General features: G+C 39.7%; 1 protein-coding gene across 2 annotated transcripts in view; it reads left to right on the plus strand.

Moving 5' to 3' along the window:
* The window catches only part of Mtr (5-methyltetrahydrofolate-homocysteine methyltransferase), a 95,257-nt gene that overhangs the window by 52,145 nt on the left and 19,728 nt on the right, over positions 1 to 23,384 (plus strand). For both annotated transcript variants that reach the window (XM_027948028.2, XM_071619858.1), the window contains 9 exons: positions 3,577 to 3,756; positions 6,830 to 6,946; positions 7,230 to 7,370; positions 8,808 to 8,897; positions 9,965 to 10,117; positions 10,964 to 11,071; positions 12,139 to 12,239; positions 16,391 to 16,458; positions 17,041 to 17,161. In XM_027948028.2, coding sequence (XP_027803829.2) covers positions 3,577 to 3,756; positions 6,830 to 6,946; positions 7,230 to 7,370; positions 8,808 to 8,897; positions 9,965 to 10,117; positions 10,964 to 11,071; positions 12,139 to 12,239; positions 16,391 to 16,458; positions 17,041 to 17,161 — 1,079 coding nt within the window. The remainder of the gene's footprint in view (positions 1 to 3,576; positions 3,757 to 6,829; positions 6,947 to 7,229; positions 7,371 to 8,807; positions 8,898 to 9,964; positions 10,118 to 10,963; positions 11,072 to 12,138; positions 12,240 to 16,390; positions 16,459 to 17,040; positions 17,162 to 23,384) is intronic.

The raw sequence follows: 23,384 nt of genomic DNA on the forward strand, positions 1-23,384 counted from the left end.
ATTTTCTTTATCAAAATAAAAACAATAGGATTGATAAATGATAGCTCTCATAAAATATCCCTGCCATGGAATCAGGGTGGGGCATATGGGAAGCTTCAAATACAACTGTGGTTTCACTGGGTGATCATTACATTGTTATGTTTTATACCTCACATAACTTTCATAAGCATGTTGGTATCTGTTCAGTAACTAAAGAAATTGAAAAATCCATCCCTTTCGATTAATCCTGTCTTGGAAATCTTGTAATAAGTTCAGTATGTAAGGCTATGTGTTCACATTCATTTTAGCATTATGATAGCCAAAAACTGAGAACACTCTAAATAACCATTACTAGGCGAATGCTTAAATTTTGCAGCATTTAAAAAGAATGAGTTGACAGAACCATGGGCGGGGGTGGGGGGAGGGAGATGATCCCAATTTTATTTAATAAATAGTATGAACAGAAAATAAATAATCTGGGCTGGGGATGTGGCTCAAGCGGTAATGCGCTTGCCTGGCATTGCAGGGCCCTGGGTTTGATCCTCAGCACCACATAAAAATAAAATAAAGATGTTGTATCCATTGAAAACTGAAAAATAAATATTAAAAAAAAATTCTCTAAATAAATAAATAAATAAATAAATAACCCGATGATAGCTTTGGGGTAGGCATAGTTTTATATGGGAACACATTAGCAGTTAATAAATGGTGTACTTTTTCTTTCTGCCTTTTTAAAATTTTTGTAATAAAATCATTTTTAACAGAAGTGTTAACTCTTCTTGTACAAAAGATGAAAAATAATTTTTTTTTTTTTTGGTACTGGGGAGGCAGTGGGCACTCAACCACTGAGCGACTTCCCCAGCCCTATTTTGTATTTTATTTAGAGACAGGGTCTCACTGAGTTGCTTAGCACCTCTCGAAGTTGCTGAGGCTGGTGGTCTCCTAAGGTTCCTCTGTGGAGGAAATGTTTGAAAACCCAAATAAAATGAGGGAGAAGTCCAGGAGGCCATGGGGGAATGAGTAGAAGAGGTTCTGGCAAATGGAAAAGTAGATATAAACAAGATTGCCTCTGCCATTCGGCATCTCATTCCCCAACTTGACAGAATGTGAACATCTTCCCATTTTAGTAAGTATGGATTATAATTCCATGGTTGCATTATATTTCAGTATATGCCTTAATTAGTCTATTGAACTAATTTTTTAGTAGTGTGAACAATGGCCAGTGAATATCCTAATTTATGCAGCACTTTCACTTGTAGAAAATGATTTTCTTAGGATCAGTTCATAGAAGTGAGCCAAAGGGTGTGTATAAATTTAATATTTTGAGTGCACTTCATTAGATCGTTTGTCTGAAAATTTGCATCGATAGCGGTCGCACCAATTTGCAGTCCCACCAGCAATGTATGAGTGTACCTTTTCTCCACATCCTCGCCAACATTTACTGATGCCTGTATTCTTGATGATTGCCATTCTGACAGGAGTGAGATGGAATCTTACAATAGTTTTGATTTGCATCTCTCTAATTGCTAGAGATGTTGAACACTTTTTCATATATTTGTTGATCAATTGTATTTCTTCTTCTGTGAAGTGTCTGTTCAGGTAAGGACTATATTGATTTTTTTTTTTTTTTTTTGATGTTAAGTTTCTTGAGTTCTTTATCCTAGAGATTAATGCTTTCTGGGAGGATGCTTTATCGGAGGTGCATTTGGTAAAGATTTTGTTCTAAGGAAGCATTTTAAGGCTTCCCTTTGGCATTTCCAAATTGCCAGCAATTTGTTCCCTCATGCTTTGTGACCATTAGCAAGTAAAATAAGAGTTACTTGAACATAAGCACTGTGATCCTGCTATAGTAGGTCTGATAATCGACCTAGCTTCTACATAGGGCCAAGGAACAGATAATGTGTACTGCAAGTATATGCTGACAGATAAGATTCATGTCCTAGGGCGGGTGGAGCAGGACAGTTGTAGGTTGGTTCAAGATTTCATCAACCTACTCAGGGTGGAATGCGATTTTAAAACTTAAGATCTGGGCTGTGGCTGTGGCTTAGTGGTAGAGTGCTTGCCTAGCATGCATGAGGCACTGGGTTCGATCCTAGCACCACATAAAAATAAAATAAAGGCATTCTGTCCATCTACAACTACACAAAAGAAAAAAATTGTTTCTGGAGTTTTCTACTTAATATTTTTGGACCATAGTGGACCACAGGTAACTGAAATAGTGGAGAGTGAAACTGCGGGTAAGGTAGATTCCTATATGTATATATTTTTTTTTCTCAGAGCATATTTCATTTTTCATGTAGCCAGAAATTCAAGACATAATTTGGTGAGTGTGCTGAGTGTTGAAGTTGCAAGTTTGACCCAAAGACAGCTTCTATGACAAAGTTCAGACATGCTTTGAGTAAAAGCAGCATTCATTCCCTCATATATTCATTCAACAAGTGATACTGATCCTCTGACAGGTACTGCTCTGGGTACTGGGGATACAGCAGACTGACATTCTAGCTGTCAGGAGACAGGCTGGCAATTTAATAATAAGTATTAACCAAAAATAACAAAAAAGTTACCAAATTAGTACAGATTCTGAAAAGACCTGCTCTGAAGAAAGGAGGAGGAAGGAGGGATGGTGGGGCTGGTTTATGGAGGGTGATTAAAGCAACTTCTGAAAGGAGCCTTTAATCAGATTCCTGAGAGATGTTGAAGCACAAAACCATGTCTGGGGTATCTGGAGCAGTGGCAGCAGTACATGCCAGGGCTCAGGAGCACCGGGTTGGAGGGGTTAGGCCTATGGGAGGAGCAGGGTGAGAGAGTGTAGTGGAGGAGGGGCATGATGAGCTTTGGCTGGAGGCAGAGCCTGACAGCAAGGGGAAGGGAAGCTGGTAAGGGGAAGGGAAGCCGTGGGGAGTGAGCCTTGCTGGAGTCCTAGGGACTTCTGTGATGGGTGGTCCTCATTCATATCTGTAAGCTGAGGCACATGCTAACAAGTCAGTGCTGTAGTGGGGGATGGGGAATAAACATGCTTCCTCAGATCAGCATATACTGTTAAGGTGGAAAATTCAGGAAAGCCATGGCAGTGCTGCTGGGGTGAAAGGACTTGCAGAGAGGTCAGAAGAAGGAGGGACACTTATTTTTAGTCTGTCTTTTAGTAGTGTTTGCATTTTTATCATGTGTGTTTTTAAGAAGCCTCTTTAGTAAATATGCCATTTATATGCATATAAAATTTGATTTTTGCAGAAAAAAATCTTACCTGTCATGTTGATAAAAATACAAAGGGAACCAGGCACAGTGGTGCATTCCTTCATTCTGAGCCACCCTGGAGACTGAGGCAAGAGAACACTAAGTTCAAGTTCAGCTGGGACAACTTAGCAAGACCCATTTCAAATTAAATATATATGTGTATATATATATATTTTTTTTTCAAACAGATTCCCCCACTGAAATATGAAATAATTTGGTAAATATTTAGAGGCCGCTTGGCATTTGTATTTCTGTGAAATCCATATGTTGACACTTGAGTGCTTTCAACAAGTGAAATGTACTTTTTTCATGGATGACACTTTGTTTTTATTTTTTATATTTCATATATTCTCCTTTCCCCAGGCGACAGAAACAGATGTCAAAATCAGTATATGCACTCGAGCCTACCATTTACTTGTGAGAAAACTGGGCTTTAATCCAAATGACATCATCTTTGACCCCAACATCCTTACCATTGGTACTGGAATGGAAGAACACAACTTGTATGCTGTGAATTTTATCCATGCAACTAGAGTCATTAAAGTAAGTAAGGGTCATTTTCTCTTTTCGGTCCAAGACATCTCAAATTTATCACAGGGGTCTAGTGAATGGTTAGAGCTATCACATATTTTTGGATGGGGATGTTGACATTCTCATTGTGTAGTAAATTGTTTTTCCTCAAGTTAGAGACTTTAAAATTTTTTTGTAATGCTGTTTAAATTATGAAGTGGGACACACCTCATAGTTTCACAGTGTAACACACTGATGCTTGTATGTTTCTCCTTTTCTGGGTATACCTCATTCTGAATTTCATGTCATAGTCATCATCCTGATTTAGCCATGTTATTTAGGGTTTTTTTTTCTAACCTTTGTTTTGATGGCACTTGGAGTGAATCCAGGGTATTCTACATGACTTACATTTTCAGCCCCTTTTATTCTTTCATTTTGATACAGGGTCTTGCTAAGTTACTGAGACTAGCTTCAAACCAGTGATCCTTTGCCTTGGCCTCTTGAGTTGCTGGGATCACAGGTGTGTGCCACTGTGTCTGGATGGTGGTTTTGCTTTTTAAGATGGCCTTAAGGCATATGTTGGCGTGGCTAGCATTCATGAATGCAGGAAGGCTATGATGTGCCCAGCATTGATGGTATTTCTCTTGGAGCAGGGCGTCAGTATTCCCTATTTCAAAGTTTTTTTTTTTTAACTTTTATTATTCAAAACGTTACATAGTTCTTGACATATCATATTTCATACATTTGATTCAAGTGGGTTATGAACTCCCATTTTTACCCCGTATACAGATTGCAGAATCACATTGGTTACACATCCACTTTTTTACATACTGCCATACTAGTGTCTGTTGCCTTTCCTATCCTCTACTATCCCCCCTCCCCTCCCCTCCCCTCCTCTCCCCTCCCCTCCCCTCCCATCTTCTCTCTCTACCCCATCTACTGTAATTCATTTCTTCCCCTTGTTTTTTTTTTCCCTTTCCCCTCACTTCCTGTTATATGTAATTTTGTATAACAATGACGGTCTCCTTTCATTTCCATGCAGTTTCCCTTCTCTCTCCCTTTCCCTCCCACCTCTCGTCCCTGTTTCATGTTAATCTTCTTCTCATGCTCTTCCTCCCTGCTCTGTTCTTAGTTGTTCTCCTTATATCAAAGAAGACATTTGGCATTTGTTTTTTAGGGATTGGCTAGCTTCACTTAGCATAATCTGCTCTAATGCCATCCATTTCCCTGCAAATTCCATGATTTTGTCATTTTTTAGTGCAAAGTAATACTCCTTTGTGTATAAATGCCACCTTTTTTTTATCCATTCATCTATTGAATGGCATCTAGGTTGGTTCCACAGTCTAGCTATTGTGAATTGTGCTGCTATGAACATCGATGTAGCAGTATCCCTATAATACGCTCTTTTAAGGTCTTTAGGGAATAGTCCGAGAAGGGGAATAGCTGGGTCAAATGGTGGTACCATTCCCAGCTTTCCAAGGAATCTCCATACTGCTTTCCAAATTGGCCTCACCAATTTGCAGTCCCACCAGCAATGTACAAGTGTACCCTTTCCCCCACATCCTCGCCAGCACTTGTCTAACAAATGGGACTTACTCAAACTAAAAAGTTTTTTCTCAGCAAGAGAAACAATAAGAGAGGTAAATAGGGAGCCTACATCCTGGGAACAAATTTTTACTCCTCACACTTCAGATAGAGCCCTAATATCCAGAGTATACAAAGAACTCAAAAAATTAAACAATAAGAAAACAAATAACCCAATCAACAAATGGGCTGAGGACCTGAACAGACACTTCTCAGAGGAGGACATACAATCAATCAACAAGTACATGAAAAAATGCTCACCATCTCTAGCGGTCAGAGAAATGCAAATCAAAACCACCCTAAGATACCATCTCACTCCAGTAAGATTGGCAGCCATTATGAAGTCAAACAACAACAAGTCCTATTTCAGAGTTTACAGTGACTTTATAGAACAGAACTATGAGAACCAACTGAATATCTAAACAATATAGTTTAATTTTGCCTGTTTTTTAGCTTGAAGGGAATCATAAGATATTTATGACTTTTTTCTTTATTCAAACTTATTTTAAAGATTCATGGAGGGGCTGGGGTTGTGGTTCAGTGGTAGAGTGCTTGCCTAGCACTGGATTCGATCCTCATCACCACATAAAAATAAATCAATAAAATAAAGTTATTGTGTCCATCTACAACTAAAAAAAAAAAAAAGTTTCATCTGCATTGCTGTAACTGTCATTTGTTCATTCAATTAATGTATAATATTCCATTGTGTCATTATGCCATAATTAACTATTCTACCATAGAGGGAGAACTGGTTTGTTTCCAGCTTCTGGGCCTCATGAGCAATGCTGCTGTGAACATTCTTCTATACATATATTGGGCACACATGCCCAAGTTTCTTTAGCATATACCCCAGAAGCCGAGTGGTTGGGTCATAGTACTAGATAATAGTAAGCCGTCTTCCTCGGTGCTTGAGCCAGTTTGTCCTTGAGCCAACAATAAATCAGAGATCCTGTTGTTGCACATGCCTGATGATGCTTGATATTGTCATAGATGCAGCAGGAACCTCAGTTGCCTTTTGTCCTTTTATAATTGGTCAAGTTTATAATGAACAACAGCGTTTGTTCATTTAGTTACAAATACCTTCAGGTAGTTTGTGCTTTCAGTGAATGGGGAACTGAGTGTGTGTGTGTGTGTGCTTGCTTGCTTGCTTGCGTGCTTGCTTGCTTGCACACAAACATACTCTCTCTCCACCACTTTCTTCTCTATCATTTATCCAGCAAGTATTTTATGGAATACTCATTATATATTATACCCTATCAGGGTCATTACTGAAGTACACAGAGATAAAGTAGAATTTTATATTTTCCCTTAGGGAGACTAAAGTCTAATGGGGGACACTGATGAAGCTGTGCCTTTACAGCACCATAATACAGCAAACTTGGGCCTGTGTCTGATTACAGCAAGCTCTGTGTTACTTTGGAGTTCACGTTGTTTATTTTCCACTCGTATATAAAGCTTAAGAACTGTGATTGCTGCTTTGGGCAAAATAGACACTGTTTTCACATTTTAAAATTTTTGCCAGGAAACTTTACCAGGAGTCAGAATAAGTGGAGGTCTTTCCAACTTGTCCTTCTCCTTCCGAGGAATGGACGCCATCCGAGAAGCAATGCATGGGGTTTTCCTTTACCACGCAATCAAGGTATGATTAAAGGCCTGCGTACCCCTGAAACCAGGTTTCACTAGGGCAAGGTTTGTCCACTGTGGCCCTCAGACTAACTGGCCTGTGATCAGTTTCTGTAAAGGAGGTTTGTTTAGGGTACCCCCTAAATGCAGCATTCACTTGTATTTTATCTAAGGCTGCTTTTGGGAACCAATGCAGAGTCAAGTATTTGTGACTGAGACTATGGCCTAAAATGTTTTCTTTCTGGTTCCTAATTTAGGGCATCACTGGAAATCCTCACTTTTCTTTTTATTGCCTTTAGTTTGGTATGGATATGGGGATAGTGAATGCAGGAAACCTCCCAGTATATGATGATATCCACAAGGAACTTCTTCAGCTCTGTGAAGATCTCATCTGGAATAAAGACCCTGAAGCCACTGAGAAGCTCTTACATTTTGCCCAGGTAGAGAGAAAAGTGTCTAATATGGCTTTTTTCTTTCTTTGAATTTATTACTCACAATTATTGGACCTTCATTGTAGAATAGAAGCACATACCTAATCATGTCTTCGGATCAATGAACATTCTAGAGAAGGTATTGTAGTTAGGGTAAGGAAAGAGAAATGGACCGTTCCTAGGCTGCTTCAGCATTCTGAACCTAAATTTCTTTTTTTGGTACTGGGGATTGAAACCAGGGGCACTCAACTACTGAGCCACATCCCCAGCAGCACTTTATATTTTTTATTTTGAGACAGGGTCTGGCTAAGTTGTGTAGGGCTTTGCTAAACTGCTGAGGCTGGCTTTGAACCCCTGATTTTCCTACTTCAGCCTCCCGTGTTGCTAGGATTACAGGTGTGCACTGGAACTTAAATTTCTAAGTATTTATTTTGAAGTGTGAAATATATTTTTCTTATAGCAAGTGACAGATATTACTTCTAGAAAATTTACAAAATACAGGTAAGCAAAAGGAGAGAATAAAATCACTCATATTCCCAGCACCCAAAGTATTTGGAATAGACTGCTTTGTCTTAACCCAGCAATTCCATCCCTTAGGCAGGAATTGTCTGGTTGTATGGCTGGTAAAACAAATAGTCTTTTCATGTACCAGTGAGGGGAATTTGAGCTTAAGAAGTACTTTTTCTTTTTTAATTATTCTTTAGATTTTTCTCCATGAAAGACTCCTATTGTTGTTATTCCAGTTACCACTCTGGTCCTATATCTTGGTTTTCTCCCTAGATCTTTCCTTCTTTTATTTGTACTGGTAACTTGATATCTTCATGTTTGTTTTTATTGGCCTTTCCTGTTATCAGACTCAGGCTAGGCCCCTTCTGAGTTTCCCTTAAAAACACTATTTTGAATATGACCCTGCAGCTGCAGAGCTGTGATAAGTATCTCCTGTCCCACCACACAGTTGCCCTGGAGGTTAAGTCCAAACTCCAAGCATGAATTTCTGGCCTTCTGTGACTTTGCCTCTACTATCCTGCACAAGCATTGCTCTAGCAACATCAGTTTTTGTTCAGCATTAATGCATTCAGCTGATGTTCACTGAGACCTGCAGAAAATGTACAGAGGTGATCTTAATCCAGTGTGGTAGGTGCTGTCGTAGGGGAGGCACAGAGTGCTATGAGGATGTTGAGGTGGCATGGACCCCAAAGATGGAGGTGGTTAGGGAAGCTTGCCACAGGGAATGAGAATTCAGGTGAAAATTGAAAGAGGAGGAAGAGCTGCATGTGCTTCTCACCAGACTTGGTACTATGGTTGGTCAGTGTCATAATGCATGCTGGGCACTCTGCTGGGAGCTGGGAATGTAAAAGAGTAAGACAGTTTATTAGTTGCTGCCAAATGGTTCAAATAAGTGGCCTCCTGCATCTATTTTTTCGTCCAAATTTCAATTCATTTCAGACTCATGGCAAAGGAGGGAAGAAGGTCATTCAGACTGATGAGTGGAGGAACAGTCCCATTGAAGAACGGCTTGAGTATGCTCTTGTGAAGGTGAGTTCGGGAACCTGCACTGGCCAGCTGATAGCTTGTCACTGCTGTCTGATGCCATTGTGGGAGGGTTGGTGGCGACAGCAGCTGGAGCAAGAGAGGCCATGGACTCCTGGTTGCCGATTCTCAACCTGGGTGGCCCTCCTGCTCTGCATTATATGATAGCACATTTGGCACTGTCTAAAGGTATGTGTGGTTGTCAGGGTGGGGGTGCGAGATGTCACTGGAATCCAGTGATCAGGGATGCTGCTCAGTGTCCTGTGGTACACACCACAGCCCTCCACAACAAAGACTATTCCAGCCCAAGGTCAGTAGTACTGAGGTTGAGAACCCTACCCTGACCAGGTTGTTTTTAGTATGTCCAATAAGTCAGTACTGATTCTTCTGTGGATGTTTGGGATTTTGGTGAGATAAATAATCTCTTGGCTTCAGTTTTCCCATTTGTGAGTCTGGAGAATTTCAGAGTTCTATTTTTGGAGGCCGGTGGGGGGGGGCGACTAAAATTCAACTCTTGCCTTTTGTGATTCACATATTTTAGTTTGTGGAACTAGTTCAGCTACATCCAAGATCTGTGAGTTGGAGACCCTGGAGGAGGGCTTGTTCAAGCCTAGATTGGGGAGCCTCCTCTTTTTGAATTTCACCTGAGAATCTCACTCACCCTCATTCATCTTCCAGCCAAGTAGTGAGAAAACACTGATTTGGCAGAGATATTATTAAAGTATAATCTGTTAAAATATAAGAATACAAACATCTGAGTTATAAATCTACTTATTAGCCCACCTTCTCATTAATAGCACATTTTGTATCAAGAAAGCCAGCTAAGCACTTAACATGGGTTATTTAATGTAATAATTCTCAAAACATATGAACAGGATATTGTGGCACTCTTAGGAAACTGAAGCTTAATAAATGGCCTGAGTGGGTGCTGGGAGCCAGGATCTGAACTTACACAGTTTGATTTCAGAACTCTCACTCTTAAGCATGTCTATGATTCATTTTCTGTTGGTTGTTTGGACTTAACCCATTTTTTCCCTTTATTCTCTCCCCAACTTTTTTTTTTTTTTCTGAAGGGCATTGAAAAATATATTATCCAGGATACTGAGGAAGCCAGGTTAAACCAGGAAAAATATCCCCGACCTCTGAATATTATCGAAGGACCCCTGATGAATGGCATGAAAGTTGTTGGTGATCTTTTTGGAGCTGGAAAAATGTTTCTACCTCAGGTTGGCAAAAATAGGGAGACATGTTCACAGTTGAATCTCTTCCTTGTCTTAGTGAATAGTGAGTTTGGTTACTCTGTTCAGGTTTTGATTTGGACCAGTCCTTGCCCAGATGTGTTTTGAGAAACCTGTCTTTAGAGTGGTATGGAAGCTAGAAATCATCTGGAAATTGCTAGCTTCATAGTCTTTGTTCTGATTTTCTGTACCCACTTTTACTCTCAGAAGTAAAGTAAGACTCAAGATAGATTTGATTTGACCAGCAAGTGTTCATCTTAAATAATGCATACTTTGAAAAAATATTACTGTTTTAAATAGTTATGTTAAATGATAGATTTCAAGTAAGAACACCATTCTTTATTTTGAATTGCAGCAGCTGCTAGCTCATGAGTTAATAAACACTTGCTATCCATCTAGGTTAGGAGCCTGAGGCGATGAAGGACGGAAAGGGACTTGTCTTGTTTGAGGCTCAATTTTAAGGGAGTTGAGTGTAGAGAAGAGAAGGCTGAGAATGAGTACATGGCGGGGGAACTTTAACCCTGAAAGATAAGCAACAGAGGCCTTCTAGCCAGAGAAAAGCTAACAGGCAGAAGTTCAAGAAGATGGAAGTTTCAGTGTTTGGTTTCTAGCCTTGTTTTCCTCCTGCTCTGCCTCCTTCACTGGCTTTTCCCTCAGGGAGCTTATTTCTCATTCTGCTCACTGTCAGAAGCAGAGTCCAGTGTAGCTAGCCTGAGGTTAAAGTGTGTGTTCTGAGCTTGTGCTGGGGTTTCACAGGTGCCATCAGAAGCCATGTGGTTTGCAATGGCTGTCGTTGCAGTAGTCAGTCAGATAACCAGCTCTGCTTTTTCCCAGGTTATAAAGTCAGCTCGGGTCATGAAGAAGGCTGTTGGCCACCTTATCCCCTTTATGGAAAAAGAAAGAGAAGAAAACAGAGTGCTTAATTGTACAGTAGAAGAAGAGGCAAGTTGTTTTTTTCAGGCCTGTGGGCCCTTTAAGGAGTGGGCCTGGGAGACTTCTGTTGGGGTGGGGTAGGGGATTAGGCAGTTAGGCTAGCTTGCTGTTTATCACTGAAGATAAAGTAGAGAAATGATCTAACATCTGTCCCTCTTTTTTACCAAGCTTCAAGATAACTTAGGGTTTTCCTTTTAATGTAGCTTTATGAAATTTTTAATACAGATGTAATTTTTCAATCAAGACAATCCTTCGTTAACTGATATTTACTTTGTACCAAGTTTTATGCTGACACTGCATCTACGAAGACCTACTCTTGTTTTTTAGGTAGTGGGCTAATGGTTGGTTTGGATGATTTTTTTTGAACAAACAAATATTCTCTCTCTACTAATAGTGTCCTTGATACCACTACTGAATTCATTTTAATTTTTGCTGATTGCACCACCAGAGTAAATCATTAAGCCTTTTAACTTTGGTTCCCAGTGAAGCTCAGGCAGCTTTGACTCTTGGGATTTTTAATTCTTCAGTTGATGCAGCTCAGACAGACATGGTGTTTATAAAAACGCCCATTGCCTTGCTTACCATTCCTTGTTTTTTCCCTTGGAGAGTATGCGATGTGCTGGCAGCGTACATAACGACTATGTGGAAGAAGCAGAAAGTTACCCCTAACACCCTCTGCACTGGGCCAGTGTGGTTATTTTCAGATTCTGGGGGGGCATTGCAATGAACATCTTCTCTTTTCTACCCCCCCTCTAAATGTTGACAGTAAACATTTGTCAGATAGTTTTGGGGTGAAGGATGTGGTCTTTAGCTGTGAGATTGTTCTGTTTGAACTTGAGCTGTTCTTGAGAGTACACAATCTTGGTTGAAGCCCTTGTGCTGACCCTCCAGATGGGCTCATTTGAACTGCTTGAGCTTACAGCGCTCTGCTTGCCTAGTGCAGTATTTGGGTCTCAGGCTCGTATTTGAGGTAATTGTATTAATCCCTTTCTGGGTTGGCACCTGCCTAGCTCTCGAGAATTACGTGGTCTGCTCTGGGGAACTCCAGTCATGCTCACTGTATTGCTTGCTTTCAGGACCCTTATCAAGGCACCATTGTGCTAGCCACTGTGAAAGGTGATGTGCATGACATAGGCAAGAACATAGTTGGAGTGGTCCTTGGCTGCAATAATTTCAGGTAAGCTTAGACCTCACCTCTTCATCCCTTCAAGAAGGGAAGTGTTTCAACAGGGTAATTATTGAGGGAGGAGGGTAAGGAGCAGTAGTAGATGTTAGAGGTTTATTTTTTCATTTATTTATTTTTTGTCTACTCTGTTTTCAAATTGTCCACGGTGAACACAGTTTTTCAAATGCAATAAATTAGTAGTTATCTATTATGCATTCAGTGAGGACAAAAAGAATAGGAAAAGCTATTTGGGCAGGTGGACATAGCCAAGAGGCTTCTTGTGAATGGGCATCATAACATAGGCCCTGAGGGCCAGAACATGGGGCTCCCCATGGCAGTCAGCATTTTCCCTTTTTTCTCTCAATAAGCTGTCAGATTTCAGAGCAGAGATTGTATGAGACCTGACTGAATGGAGTTTTATAGGGTGGTTTTGTCTGTACAAATGCTCATCAGTAATTACTTAGATGCTTTTAATTTGTTGTATTTTGAAAGGGAGTTTTGCAAGAATTTGTTTTGTTGTTTTAACAAACTAGAAATGGTCACAGATTCTGCTAAGGGCAGGTGGGAAACAGTGGGGAAGGTAAAGACTGGTGCAGGTACTTCCCTCTGTTGGTGGAATGTGTGAATTGCAGGGGGAAGTGACAGCAAGTGTCAGGTGACTTTGAAGAGGGCAAATGCAGATTTTTTTTTTTTTACTTTTTTCTTTTTAATAAACACATAATAATTGTACATAAAAATGAAATATGATGTGCTATTTCAGTTCATGTAAGCAATGTGCTGCATGTATGCAGTGTGTTACCTGTGTACAGTGTGCAGTGATCAAATCAGTGTGATTAGTATTTCTGTATGTTTGGAACCTCTCAGCTCCTTTTCTGGTTCTTTGTAAAATATATAGTAGGTTACTGTAAATTGTAGTCACCCTCCTGTGCTGTAGAGCCGGAAATTATTCCTCCCAGCTGTGTTTTGGTACCTGTTATCCAGCCTCCTCCTCTCCTTCCTCCCCTGCTCTTCTTAGTCTCTACCAATAGCTATTCTACTCTCTTATACTTGTGACATCAAGTTTTTAAGCTAACACATATGAGAGAGAACATCTTTGTGTGTCTGGCTTATTTCCCTTAATATAGTGTCCTCCAATTTCATCTATTTTGCCACAAATGACAGGATTTCGTTCATTTTTTATGACTGAATAATATTACCTTATATATTTCGTTATATAAATATTATTTTATAAATATATATTACATAAATTATATAAATAGTATTCTATTATATATATATTCATCCATCAGTGGGCACCTGTGTTGATTCTGTATCTTGCTATGTAGGTTTATTTTTGTGATTTTTTATCTCATAACATTTATTTTCTAAATTCTGTATGTTCTTAAGTAGTAATGGATGACATTGCTAAAGCATTTAGAATAGCTTAAATATTTTTTTGAATTAGAAGCTCAAATTAAATGCTTATAGCTATGTTATGAGCATTTACAAAGAAGGTTAGATTATAAAATCAACATTTTTCATGACTTCTTTCATTTTTATTCTCTTCAGTCTCCCAAGTGGCATAATGCGATAATGTGCATAGGAGGGGCTACAGACTGGGGTGTGGCTCTGAGCCAGAGGAGAACCCTGGGAGAGTCAAGAAAGACAAGGTGTTGGGATGGGAGTGGGAGGTTGTGGTAGAGGCGAGGGAATGAACGGTGATTGGTGAGATGCTCCTGACAGAAGAGTGAGCAGTGACAGCAAGGTAGCGCTGGCATCATGCTGGTGGGTTTTAATTGGATTTTGAAAACACATGCAATGTTGAAAAACTCAGCTTTGAAGTGCAGGCCTTTTTGTCTGGAGTTAGAGGCAGTGTACTCTTGTGCCTAGTTTTACATGCAGGATTCTGCGTTTACTCATTGTATAACAATATATCTGGTTACGAGACTGCCTTCACTATATTAAAAAAGAAATGTGCTGCCGCTGGCTATCTGTGGCCTCCAAGGTTGTCCATTATTCATGCCCCTTGCATTTGCTACCAGGTTAGAACTAACGAAGCTGAATATAGTTAGTTCTTGATTTGAAACTGTCTTAAGTTTCTACTGAGGGCTCCATGTGTGCTAACTTATTTAAAGAAAAGAAAAAAAGTATTAAAAAAAAAAAAGTACTATGGGAACAAGCTGAAAATCCAACAGTACACAGTAAGAAGCAGGCCTCCTTCCTACCCAGTGTCCAACACCCATCGTTGCCAGCTGGTGACATATCATGTAGAAATTCATACTCACACTTTTAAAAATGTGAACCTTTTACTACTGAATTTTAAGAATTGTTGATATAATTAAATAAATGAAAATAATGTAATTTTTAAATGTTTTTAACAATATAATAAAATTAAATGATAAAAAAGACTAACATTGTAGGTGTTCTCTGTGTAAAATAGGATGATAGTACCTGCGGCATTTCCTAGGGCAGACACTCCTCCTTCTGGATTCCAGGAGGCACTCCTGTGGAAATCAAACCCTCTGGTCCTGTTCGGTCCCCTCAGCATATTTCCACCGTTCTCTGTCCGGTGTCCGTCCCCCACTCAGGTGTGCCCACCCTTTGAGTTTTGTACGGCCACCCCGAGAAGAAGAAGGAGGCCTGCTTCCTGAATCCCCCTCTCTTCCTTGCCTTAAGTCTCTAGCTTTTCCCAAGACAGCTCTGTGTGCAGGGACTGGCCTCTTCTCTATTCCCCTCCCCACTGGCTTTCCTATTCAACAGCTGTTTGCTGAGGAACTTACCAGCATTTTCTATTGGCTTAAATGAATTAGATAATGAGTTTTGCTAATTTAGATCCTAACTCTTCCAGCTCTCTTGCTAAATCAGTTGTGTGACTGGACAACTTGCTTAACTTACCAGATCCTTTCCCACAGTAGGGGTTTCATCATAGAGGGTCTGTGAGGGTTAAATTAGATTACTTTGCAAAGGTCTTAGCATAGTGGAAACAACCCAGATGTCTGTCAGCAGATGAGTGGGTAAACAAAATGTGCATGAGTCACCTTTCTGCTCCTATAACAAATTTTGGCTCACAGGTTTGGAGGTGTCAGCCCATGATTGGTTGATACTGTTGCTTTTGGGCCTGTACTGAAGCAGAACATCATGATGGGAAGTGGATGTTGGACCAAAGCCATTCATCTCATGGATACAGGCAAAGAATAAAAAAAGAGAAAGAGAAAGGGGCTAGAATCCAACTACCCTTTTAAGGTGTGCTCTGAATGACCAGAAGTCCTCTCATTAATCCCCACCTCCTGAAGTTTCTACCACTTCCCTATAACATGGACCTTTAACATATGGGCCTTTGGGGAACATCCTAGACCCAAACCATAGCCTGTGGCATGTCCATACAATGGAATAGTATTCAGCCTAAAAGAGAATAAAATTCTGATATACATGAGATGTGGATGAACCCTGAAGACACAGTGCTGAGTGAAATAAGCCAAACACAGTGGGACAAGTAGTGTGTGGTTCCACTTATAGGAAATACCCAGATTAGATAAATTCATAGAGACAGGAAGCAGAGTAGAGGCTGCCAGGGAGGGTAAGGAGAGGAAGAGGGAGTCATTGCTTAATGGTTACAGTGTTTTTATGTAGGCTGATGAAATGCTTTTGGAAAAATAGTGTTAATAGTTGAACAACACTGTAACTGAAATTAATCCTCCTGAATTGTGCACTTACCAATTCCAGTGGAAAGTTACATATGTCTTACCAGGGTTAAAAAATAATATGCCATAAACTGTTGAATTTGTTAATTTTTATTTTTTTGTGGTTAAGCTGGGGTCTTCTGTGTTACCTAGGCTGGTCTCAAACTTGTGGCCTCAACTGATCCTCCTGCCCCAGCCTCCTGAGCAGCTGGGTCTAGAGGCATGCACTACCTTGCCCAGCTGAATTGTATGCTTTAAATGGGCCAATTCCATGAAATGGGAATTATATTTCAGGAAAGCTGTATTAAAAAGACTTAGCATAGTGCCTGACCCGTGATAGTTGTGGTGGTGATTGTCAGTGCTTAGTGATCATTTCAGTGTGATTCCATTTTATGTTAGAACAGTGTTAATGCCTGAAATGAAAATGCTCATGCAGCTTTGTCTCTAATGGGTTGTTACTGTTTTTCCCCGCCCCGCCCCCCCCAACTCACTTCTGTGCCTCAGAGTGATTGATTTAGGAGTCATGACTCCCTGCGATAAGATACTGAAAGCTGCTCTTGACCACAAAGCAGGTACTGTGCAACTGTCCTTTGGGGATTACTCTCAGTGTCACTTCCCCAAGAGTCTGTGTGTCAGTGTAGTAAAGCTCACTCCATGTGGGGTCTAAGAGACATGCAAACTGTCAAGTCCAGCTTCTGCAAGGGGCTGCTGGGTTGGCCATCTGCACTGGGAGTTGATAGAGGTGTGTGAGCAACCGGGCAGCTGCTTCTGATCTCTGGAAATGGAATGGAGACCAGCTTCTTAAAAGCAAACACTTGGATTTTATTTTATTTTTTTTTTCTGGATATAGTTGTTTTTATAAAACACTGTGTTGTTTGAATCTGAAAAATCACCAAGTAAATAAAATCTTCTGTTGTATGGCTTCCTAAAACTGTGGCAAATACTTCAAGTTATAAATCTTATTTGCTACCAAAAGCAAATAATACATTAAAATCCCCCAGAAAGAAAAGGTGTCTTAGAATTAGAAACTGGCAGTTCATGTTAGGTCTTGTGGTCTGTATTATAAAGTTTTTAAAATGGGTCTTAATACTTTTCCTTTTTTTCTCTTATCCTCCTCATTGTCCTTTTTTTCCCTTTCTTTTTAAAAATCATAGACATAATTGGCCTGTCAGGACTCATCACTCCTTCCCTAGATGAAATGATTTTTGTTGCCAAGGAAATGGAGAGGTTAGCTATAAAGATTCCATTGTTGATTGGAGGAGCAACCACTTCTAGGTAAGTCCTAATAATGAGCTTTATGCCTTGAGTTTTGCTAAATATGTGTTCATAAACAGTGTTAAAACCTGTTTTTTTCCCCTGAAGCATGTACATTGACTCCTTATTACATAAACTCTCTGGTCTTTACTTTGATGAGCCTGAACAATTTTAGAGCACATTATGAATAGGAAACTTTGAGACTCCCTACCCCTTGCTTTTTTGGGGTTCCTTTGGATTACAGTTATCTTTTCCTTAATTCTCTCACTTCACATTCAGTTTCTGAGAATTGTAATGAACTGTTACCTCTCTTGAAATCAAATTGGATGCCCAAACTGTGTTTTTTTGGCATAAAGTTGTTGCTTGAACTTCTGCCCACTCTCTGTCTTAAAGAGAGACAGTTTTTATAATTATTGAAGAAACTCTAATCTTCTAGTGGTTTAGAGTTAGAAAATTCTTCTAGCTAGAAAGAACCAAAGGGTATTTTGGAGAGTTATCTATGAAAGGAGAACTTTTAGGATAAAAGATGTAAAGAGGAAAAATTTACATTTGGTTGCATGGACTGTATTTTCTTGGGGTCTTGATTGTGTGATTTATTCAGAGATGTGTTAATTTTGGATAGGAGACTTTTTTGCAACATTCCTTATGTTGCACAACTGTTTACATCAAGCTGCAGCATTAAACTTGATGTATGCAGTTTGTTTTTCTGGTACAAAAATATAATTGTGGTCTGTCATAAGTATTCAAGAGATCCTTAGAAAGAGCGAGAAGTGTATTTCAAGGAATTGGCCCATGTGACTGTGGAAGTTGGTAAGTCTGAAATCTGCAGGCTGAAGACCCAGGCAAGAGTTATGTTGCAGGTTTGAGTCTGAAGATAGACAAGGCAGAATTTCTTCTTTGTGGAGAAGGGGCAGAAAGTAGAGAGGTTCCTTAGTTCTTTATATGAAAGCCTTCTACCGAATCAATAAGACCCATGCACATTATGAATGGTAACTTGCTTAACTCAGGATCTACTGAGTAAAATGTTCATCATATCTAAAAAATACGTCCACAGCAACATTTAGACTGTGGTCTGAGTGGAGACTGGATACTATGGCCTTCCAAGTTTACACATAAAATTAACCATCATACCATGTATAATATGAGTGGATCATTTTTATGGGTAGCCACAGTGTCTTTTGTTCAATTAAGGACTCTTCGTATTTGAAAGATTCTATAGTTTGATAGTCATTGTTCACATTAGAAAACTGGGTTTGTTTTGCCACAGATGATTTATCTGCTAGACTAAGTGGCAGAATTATTGTCAAAGAATATGACCAGCCATCGCTAACTGGGGTTTTGATGAGCTTGGTCTTGTGTAATGAATGAAAGCTGAGCACAAGAACAGTGAGGGGATCTCTGGACTGTGATGAGGATGAAAGACCTTTAAAACCATAGTTGTAAAATGGGATAAATACTTAATTGGGCAGATGTATTAAAGGGCATTGCCACTTATATTGATATGACAATGGTTTCAAAATTAAAATTTCTTTATAATAACTTCTTAGAAGCTTAATATCAGGAATTTGATACTTGTATGGATTAGAACTTGATCAATAGTCTGTTTTATTATGAAAAAACCTTCAGAACAACAGGACTGGCTTCTTGGGATTCATCATTGATGGCAAAATTAGAATCATTGGTGGCTCTTTACAGTTATATCCTGATGCACAAATGGTGACATGGGAAATCATTCACTATCTATTCTAATTGTCTGCCAATATTTGAAGGTAGAAAGCTGGATATCATGACCTCACAAGGTTTCTTCCAACTTTCTAGTGCCTTGTTTCTCCATAAACTCTCTTTTCTGGTTTTCTTCTCTTCCATGTTCTTTGAAGTCTCTGGAACTTTATTTGGAATATAAAAGTCTGGGAGACATTCCTGTTCTCCATTGTGGGCCTGGAGCAACCTTTGAAAAGAAGGTTCTCATGTAGCATCCTTGAGCTTCCATGGAAAATTCCCAGTTCATCTTCCCATCTGAATAGTGACTGTGGATCAGGTCACAGACCTGGAGTCTGGCTTCACTGAGCTCTCCTGTTTGAATAAGCACTTCTACTGAAGTGTAACAATCACACAGAATGTATGCAAGTCATACAGGTGTGTGACTTGATGAGTGTTTGCAAAAGCGAATCCATCTATGTAACCACCTCCAAATCAAGAAATAGAATGTCATTGGTACCTAGCAGCCTCACTGGGTTACTTATCCTGGCATCTTTTGCAACAGAGGTAACCACTCTTCTGCCTTCTATCCCTGTAGGTTGGTTTTGCCTGCATTTTTACTTTATATAAAATGGAACAGTACTGTGTATGAAGGCCCAACATTGTTGTTAAAATAATTTTAGGGAATTTTTTTAGTTATACATGGACACAATATCTTTATTTTGTTCATTTATTTTTATGTGGTGCTGAGGATCAAACCCAGTGCCTCACCTGTGCAAAGCAAGTGCTCTGCCACTGAGCCACAACCCCCAACCCAGTTTTAGAGGTTTTTTGCCCCCATTTCATTGTATCATGTACTATGATTCAGACATCCATGCCTCTGTTCATAGACGTTTGGGTTTTTCCAGTTTGGAGTTCTCACAAACAATGCTGCTGTAACATTTTTGCAACTGAGTTTTAGTATATCTGTGTGTGCTTCTGCCCAGAAGAGAAGAACTAGATCCCAGGACAGTGTACAACCATCTTCATTGACTATTTCCAGGCAGTAATTCTTGATATGTTTTTCATTTACATTTCTTTGCTGATTAGTGATGCTAACACACCCTTTCTGTGTATATTGAACATATACTCTTTAAGTTTTTTTTTTTTTTTTAAGTTGGATATTCTGCCTTATTCATACTGTTTTAGGCTATAAGCCCTTTATCAGAAATACAGCAAGTAGATTCTTCCAATCTTGCTTGCCTTTTGCTGTTTTAGTGGAGTCTTTGGATCATAAAAGTTTTTAATGTTTATGAGATCTGATTTTTCATTATTTTCATTTACAGTTAATGCCATTGATGTCTGAATAGAATCATTTTCTCTTAGGCTGCTTGGCCTACAGAGCATTCAGGAGCCTGAATGTCTCAGAAGCCTCTCGCAGACCCCTGGTTATTTCTTCCTCAGACCTGTTGAGGGCTTATCAGGGTTAGTTCTTGCCTTTGCTAGCTGCAGTTGTATAGATAATAGCTCAAGACTTACAGATTTTTTTTTTAATTTATTTTTTAGCTGTAACTGGACACAATATCTTTATTGTATTTATTTTATTTTTATGTGGTGTTGAGATCGAACCCAGGACCTCGCACTTGCTAGACGAGCGATCTACCACTGAGCCACAATCCCAGCCCCAGGACTTGCAGATTTTTACTAGGACAGATCTCTGAAGAGATATAAGTTCACAGCTTTTCTAAGCCCCAGTGGCTTATGGTAGCATGAACAGAACTAGACACTTGACTGGGGGTTAAGGCTGTCCAGAGGCTGAAAGGCGGTTACTCATTTGGGGTCAAAGATGAGTGGAAATATACTTGGAGTAGTCTTTTTAACCTGTTGTTATAAAAAGAATAGAAAACTTATTGCAAATCTGGTCCTCTTAAAAGCAGGACTTCCAAAGGGTATATGTTGTGGCAGTTAGCTTTCACATTTTAACAAAATTTTAGCTAATTACTGCAAAATGTCTTTTTCAATTATTGTTTGTGTAGCTTGGAGAATTCAAGAGGAAGTCACATTGCTCTAAGGTAGAGATAATTTTCCGAGTGTGTGTGTATGTGTGTTTAATTGCTAGAAAGTCATGTGCTAAATCACACATAAGTGCTTTTATTTTTCTCTGTGCACTGACCATATAGAAGCTTAGAATTTAGATGTGTGTTTAGGATTTTATGGAATAGATTTATATGCTAATATCACTCCATCCCATCTTAATCTCCTTGTCTTTATTTTCTCATTTTTGTCATTGAATTTTAAACATTTGCAAACATTGGAGAAGACCTGTTGGATCCTGGTAGTCTTGAATGATTTGGCAGAGACAGAATTTGAGAGTCCACCTTAGCTTCTAGTACTGTGCTCTTGGTGTGCAGGAAGGGGCAGAAGGGGCAGGGAGATTCTGGTGTTTTGCATCTTGTCAGGCTTTAGAAGGACGGCTTCTTCTAGGTAGAGAAGCTTGTGGGGAAAAAAAGTGGAATTGATGTCAAATTATTTTATAAGGAAACAGGAAGTACTCTTAGTGGCTAAGCAAGTTCAAATGTCATGCCTTCGATCATGTAGCCTTGCCATTTTTATGTTGGAAAGCAGCACTTTGCTTTTTTTTATTTATTAATAGTAGAATTCAGGGTTTATTCTCTGTCCAGAAGCTCATCAAAGAGAGAGTGGGCTCAAATTGACTGAGGACCCTTGGATGCTTAAAACTTAAAAGTCGTACTTGTTTTCTCTAAGGAAAAGTCTGTCTGAGTGTTACCAGGCTTAAAGTAACACTTTCTTGCAGGATACGTATGTCAAGCAGAATGTAGAGAAGTATTTCCATGCATTCAGGGAGCTTGCCAACTGAAGGGGAGGAAGCAAGGTTAGTCTCAGTTGTAGTCTGTTTTGAAACTGGAGCAGCTTTTTAAAAATAACTTTTTCTACTGTTTGAAAATCCTCCCCTTGGCAGAATACTCAAGATGTCTTCAAACCTTTGTTGCCTGAGTGCACCCTTAGGCACAAGACTAAGACACAGGAGGCTGTGGAGTTCATTCCAGGGTTTGGCTGCCTCCGCTGCCCTGTGCCCTGCCTCCTAGCACAAAAGCAATGTTGCAACAGCCGGCTTGTGCTGGAAGGGACCCCCGTATAGTTCGTATAGTTCAATTCTTGTGGCCTAAGGCTTTAGTTTTTTGCTTCTCATTTACAAATGGAGATGTTCTTAGAAAGCAAGAACAGGTGTGGGATTGTTGGTCCTGTCTCACTGTGCATGGGTGCTGAGTGCCTTCCCAGAGAAGCCTATAAAAATATGTATACTTATTACACCTTTAATATAATAATACTCTCCAGGTCTTTAAAAATTACTCCAGTAATCCCCTCATGAGAACATGTCAACAATTAAAGAGGCTGTGAAGTAAAATCCAGTCTCTCCCTGCCCCTTCATTCCCACCTTTTCCTTGTGTGGACACTTGGTGTGTGCCCCTTTGTAGTTTTCTCAGTACTCAGAATCTTAGCTATCTGGTTGGTTGGTTGGGGCAGGTTGACTGTGGTATTTGTGTTTTTTAAAAATGGAATTGCATAAATTTTGTGTTCTATTAGTTGGTTTCTTTCTCATATAATAGCATATTCTGGACAACATTCCAAACAAAAATGCACTTTAATTGAGGAAAAGAATGTGAAACCTCCTGACTTGGGTGAGTGTGCTGCTTCAGGGTACCAGGGAAGAGCAGGAAGCTCCAGGGTGCGGCTGCCACCATCTGATGGGTTCCTAGCCTCTGCAAGCTCTGTAGGGAGGCTAGGGAGGCTACATGTGTTTCCAATTCTCATATGAATTTAGTGTATTCTAGAATGAAACAGCAAATATGCAGCCTGTGCTAAACATCAAGCAATCAGAGAGCAATTTGTTTTGCATTTTAGTTAATTAGGTAATTTTAAGGATTAATTGTTGTTTCCCAGTACCAACATTTTCAAGTTTGACAGCAGGGATTTGGGGCTGAATCAATCTTAGTACAAAATTTGTTGCTTGTACATTTGTTTATTTTGTGTTGAATTTTGGGAGTAGGGTTCCTTACTACAACTACAGGTGGGACTGGGACCATGGGGTATTGATGCTGGTCACACAGAGGTGGCAGCAGCTAGGCAGTGTGTCTTGTGTCCTTTGCCTGGTTCCTGGTTCTGCAGGTACCTTGGCTGGATGCCTGGCTCGTTTGAAGAAAGGGAGGTAGCTCGACCTTGATGACATCAAAATGCAGTGGCCTGGGACTGCTGCTTTTTGGTTCACACAGGCTGACGAAGAGCCAGGCCAGGGGCTCGGCCCTTGTTGGCAGAAGCTGAGGACAAGGTCTTTTTCATTTGGTCACAGACTTCTTTGTAACCTGAGCCTATTCATTCATGTCATTTCTCCCCATCTTAGGATAGGAAAAAGTCATTCTTGTTTCACAAGGAAAATTTGAAATTAAATATTTGTAAGTAAGTACCTTGAAATCTTTCTCTGGAAAACACTGTTGAAAGACATTATCTCTAATGGTTCTGAACAGGAGTTGTGTAGGAACTATCAGTA

This window comes from Marmota flaviventris, chromosome 12 (assembly GCF_047511675.1).
Source record: "Marmota flaviventris isolate mMarFla1 chromosome 12, mMarFla1.hap1, whole genome shotgun sequence".
Classification (NCBI taxonomy): Eukaryota; Metazoa; Chordata; class Mammalia; order Rodentia; family Sciuridae; genus Marmota; species Marmota flaviventris.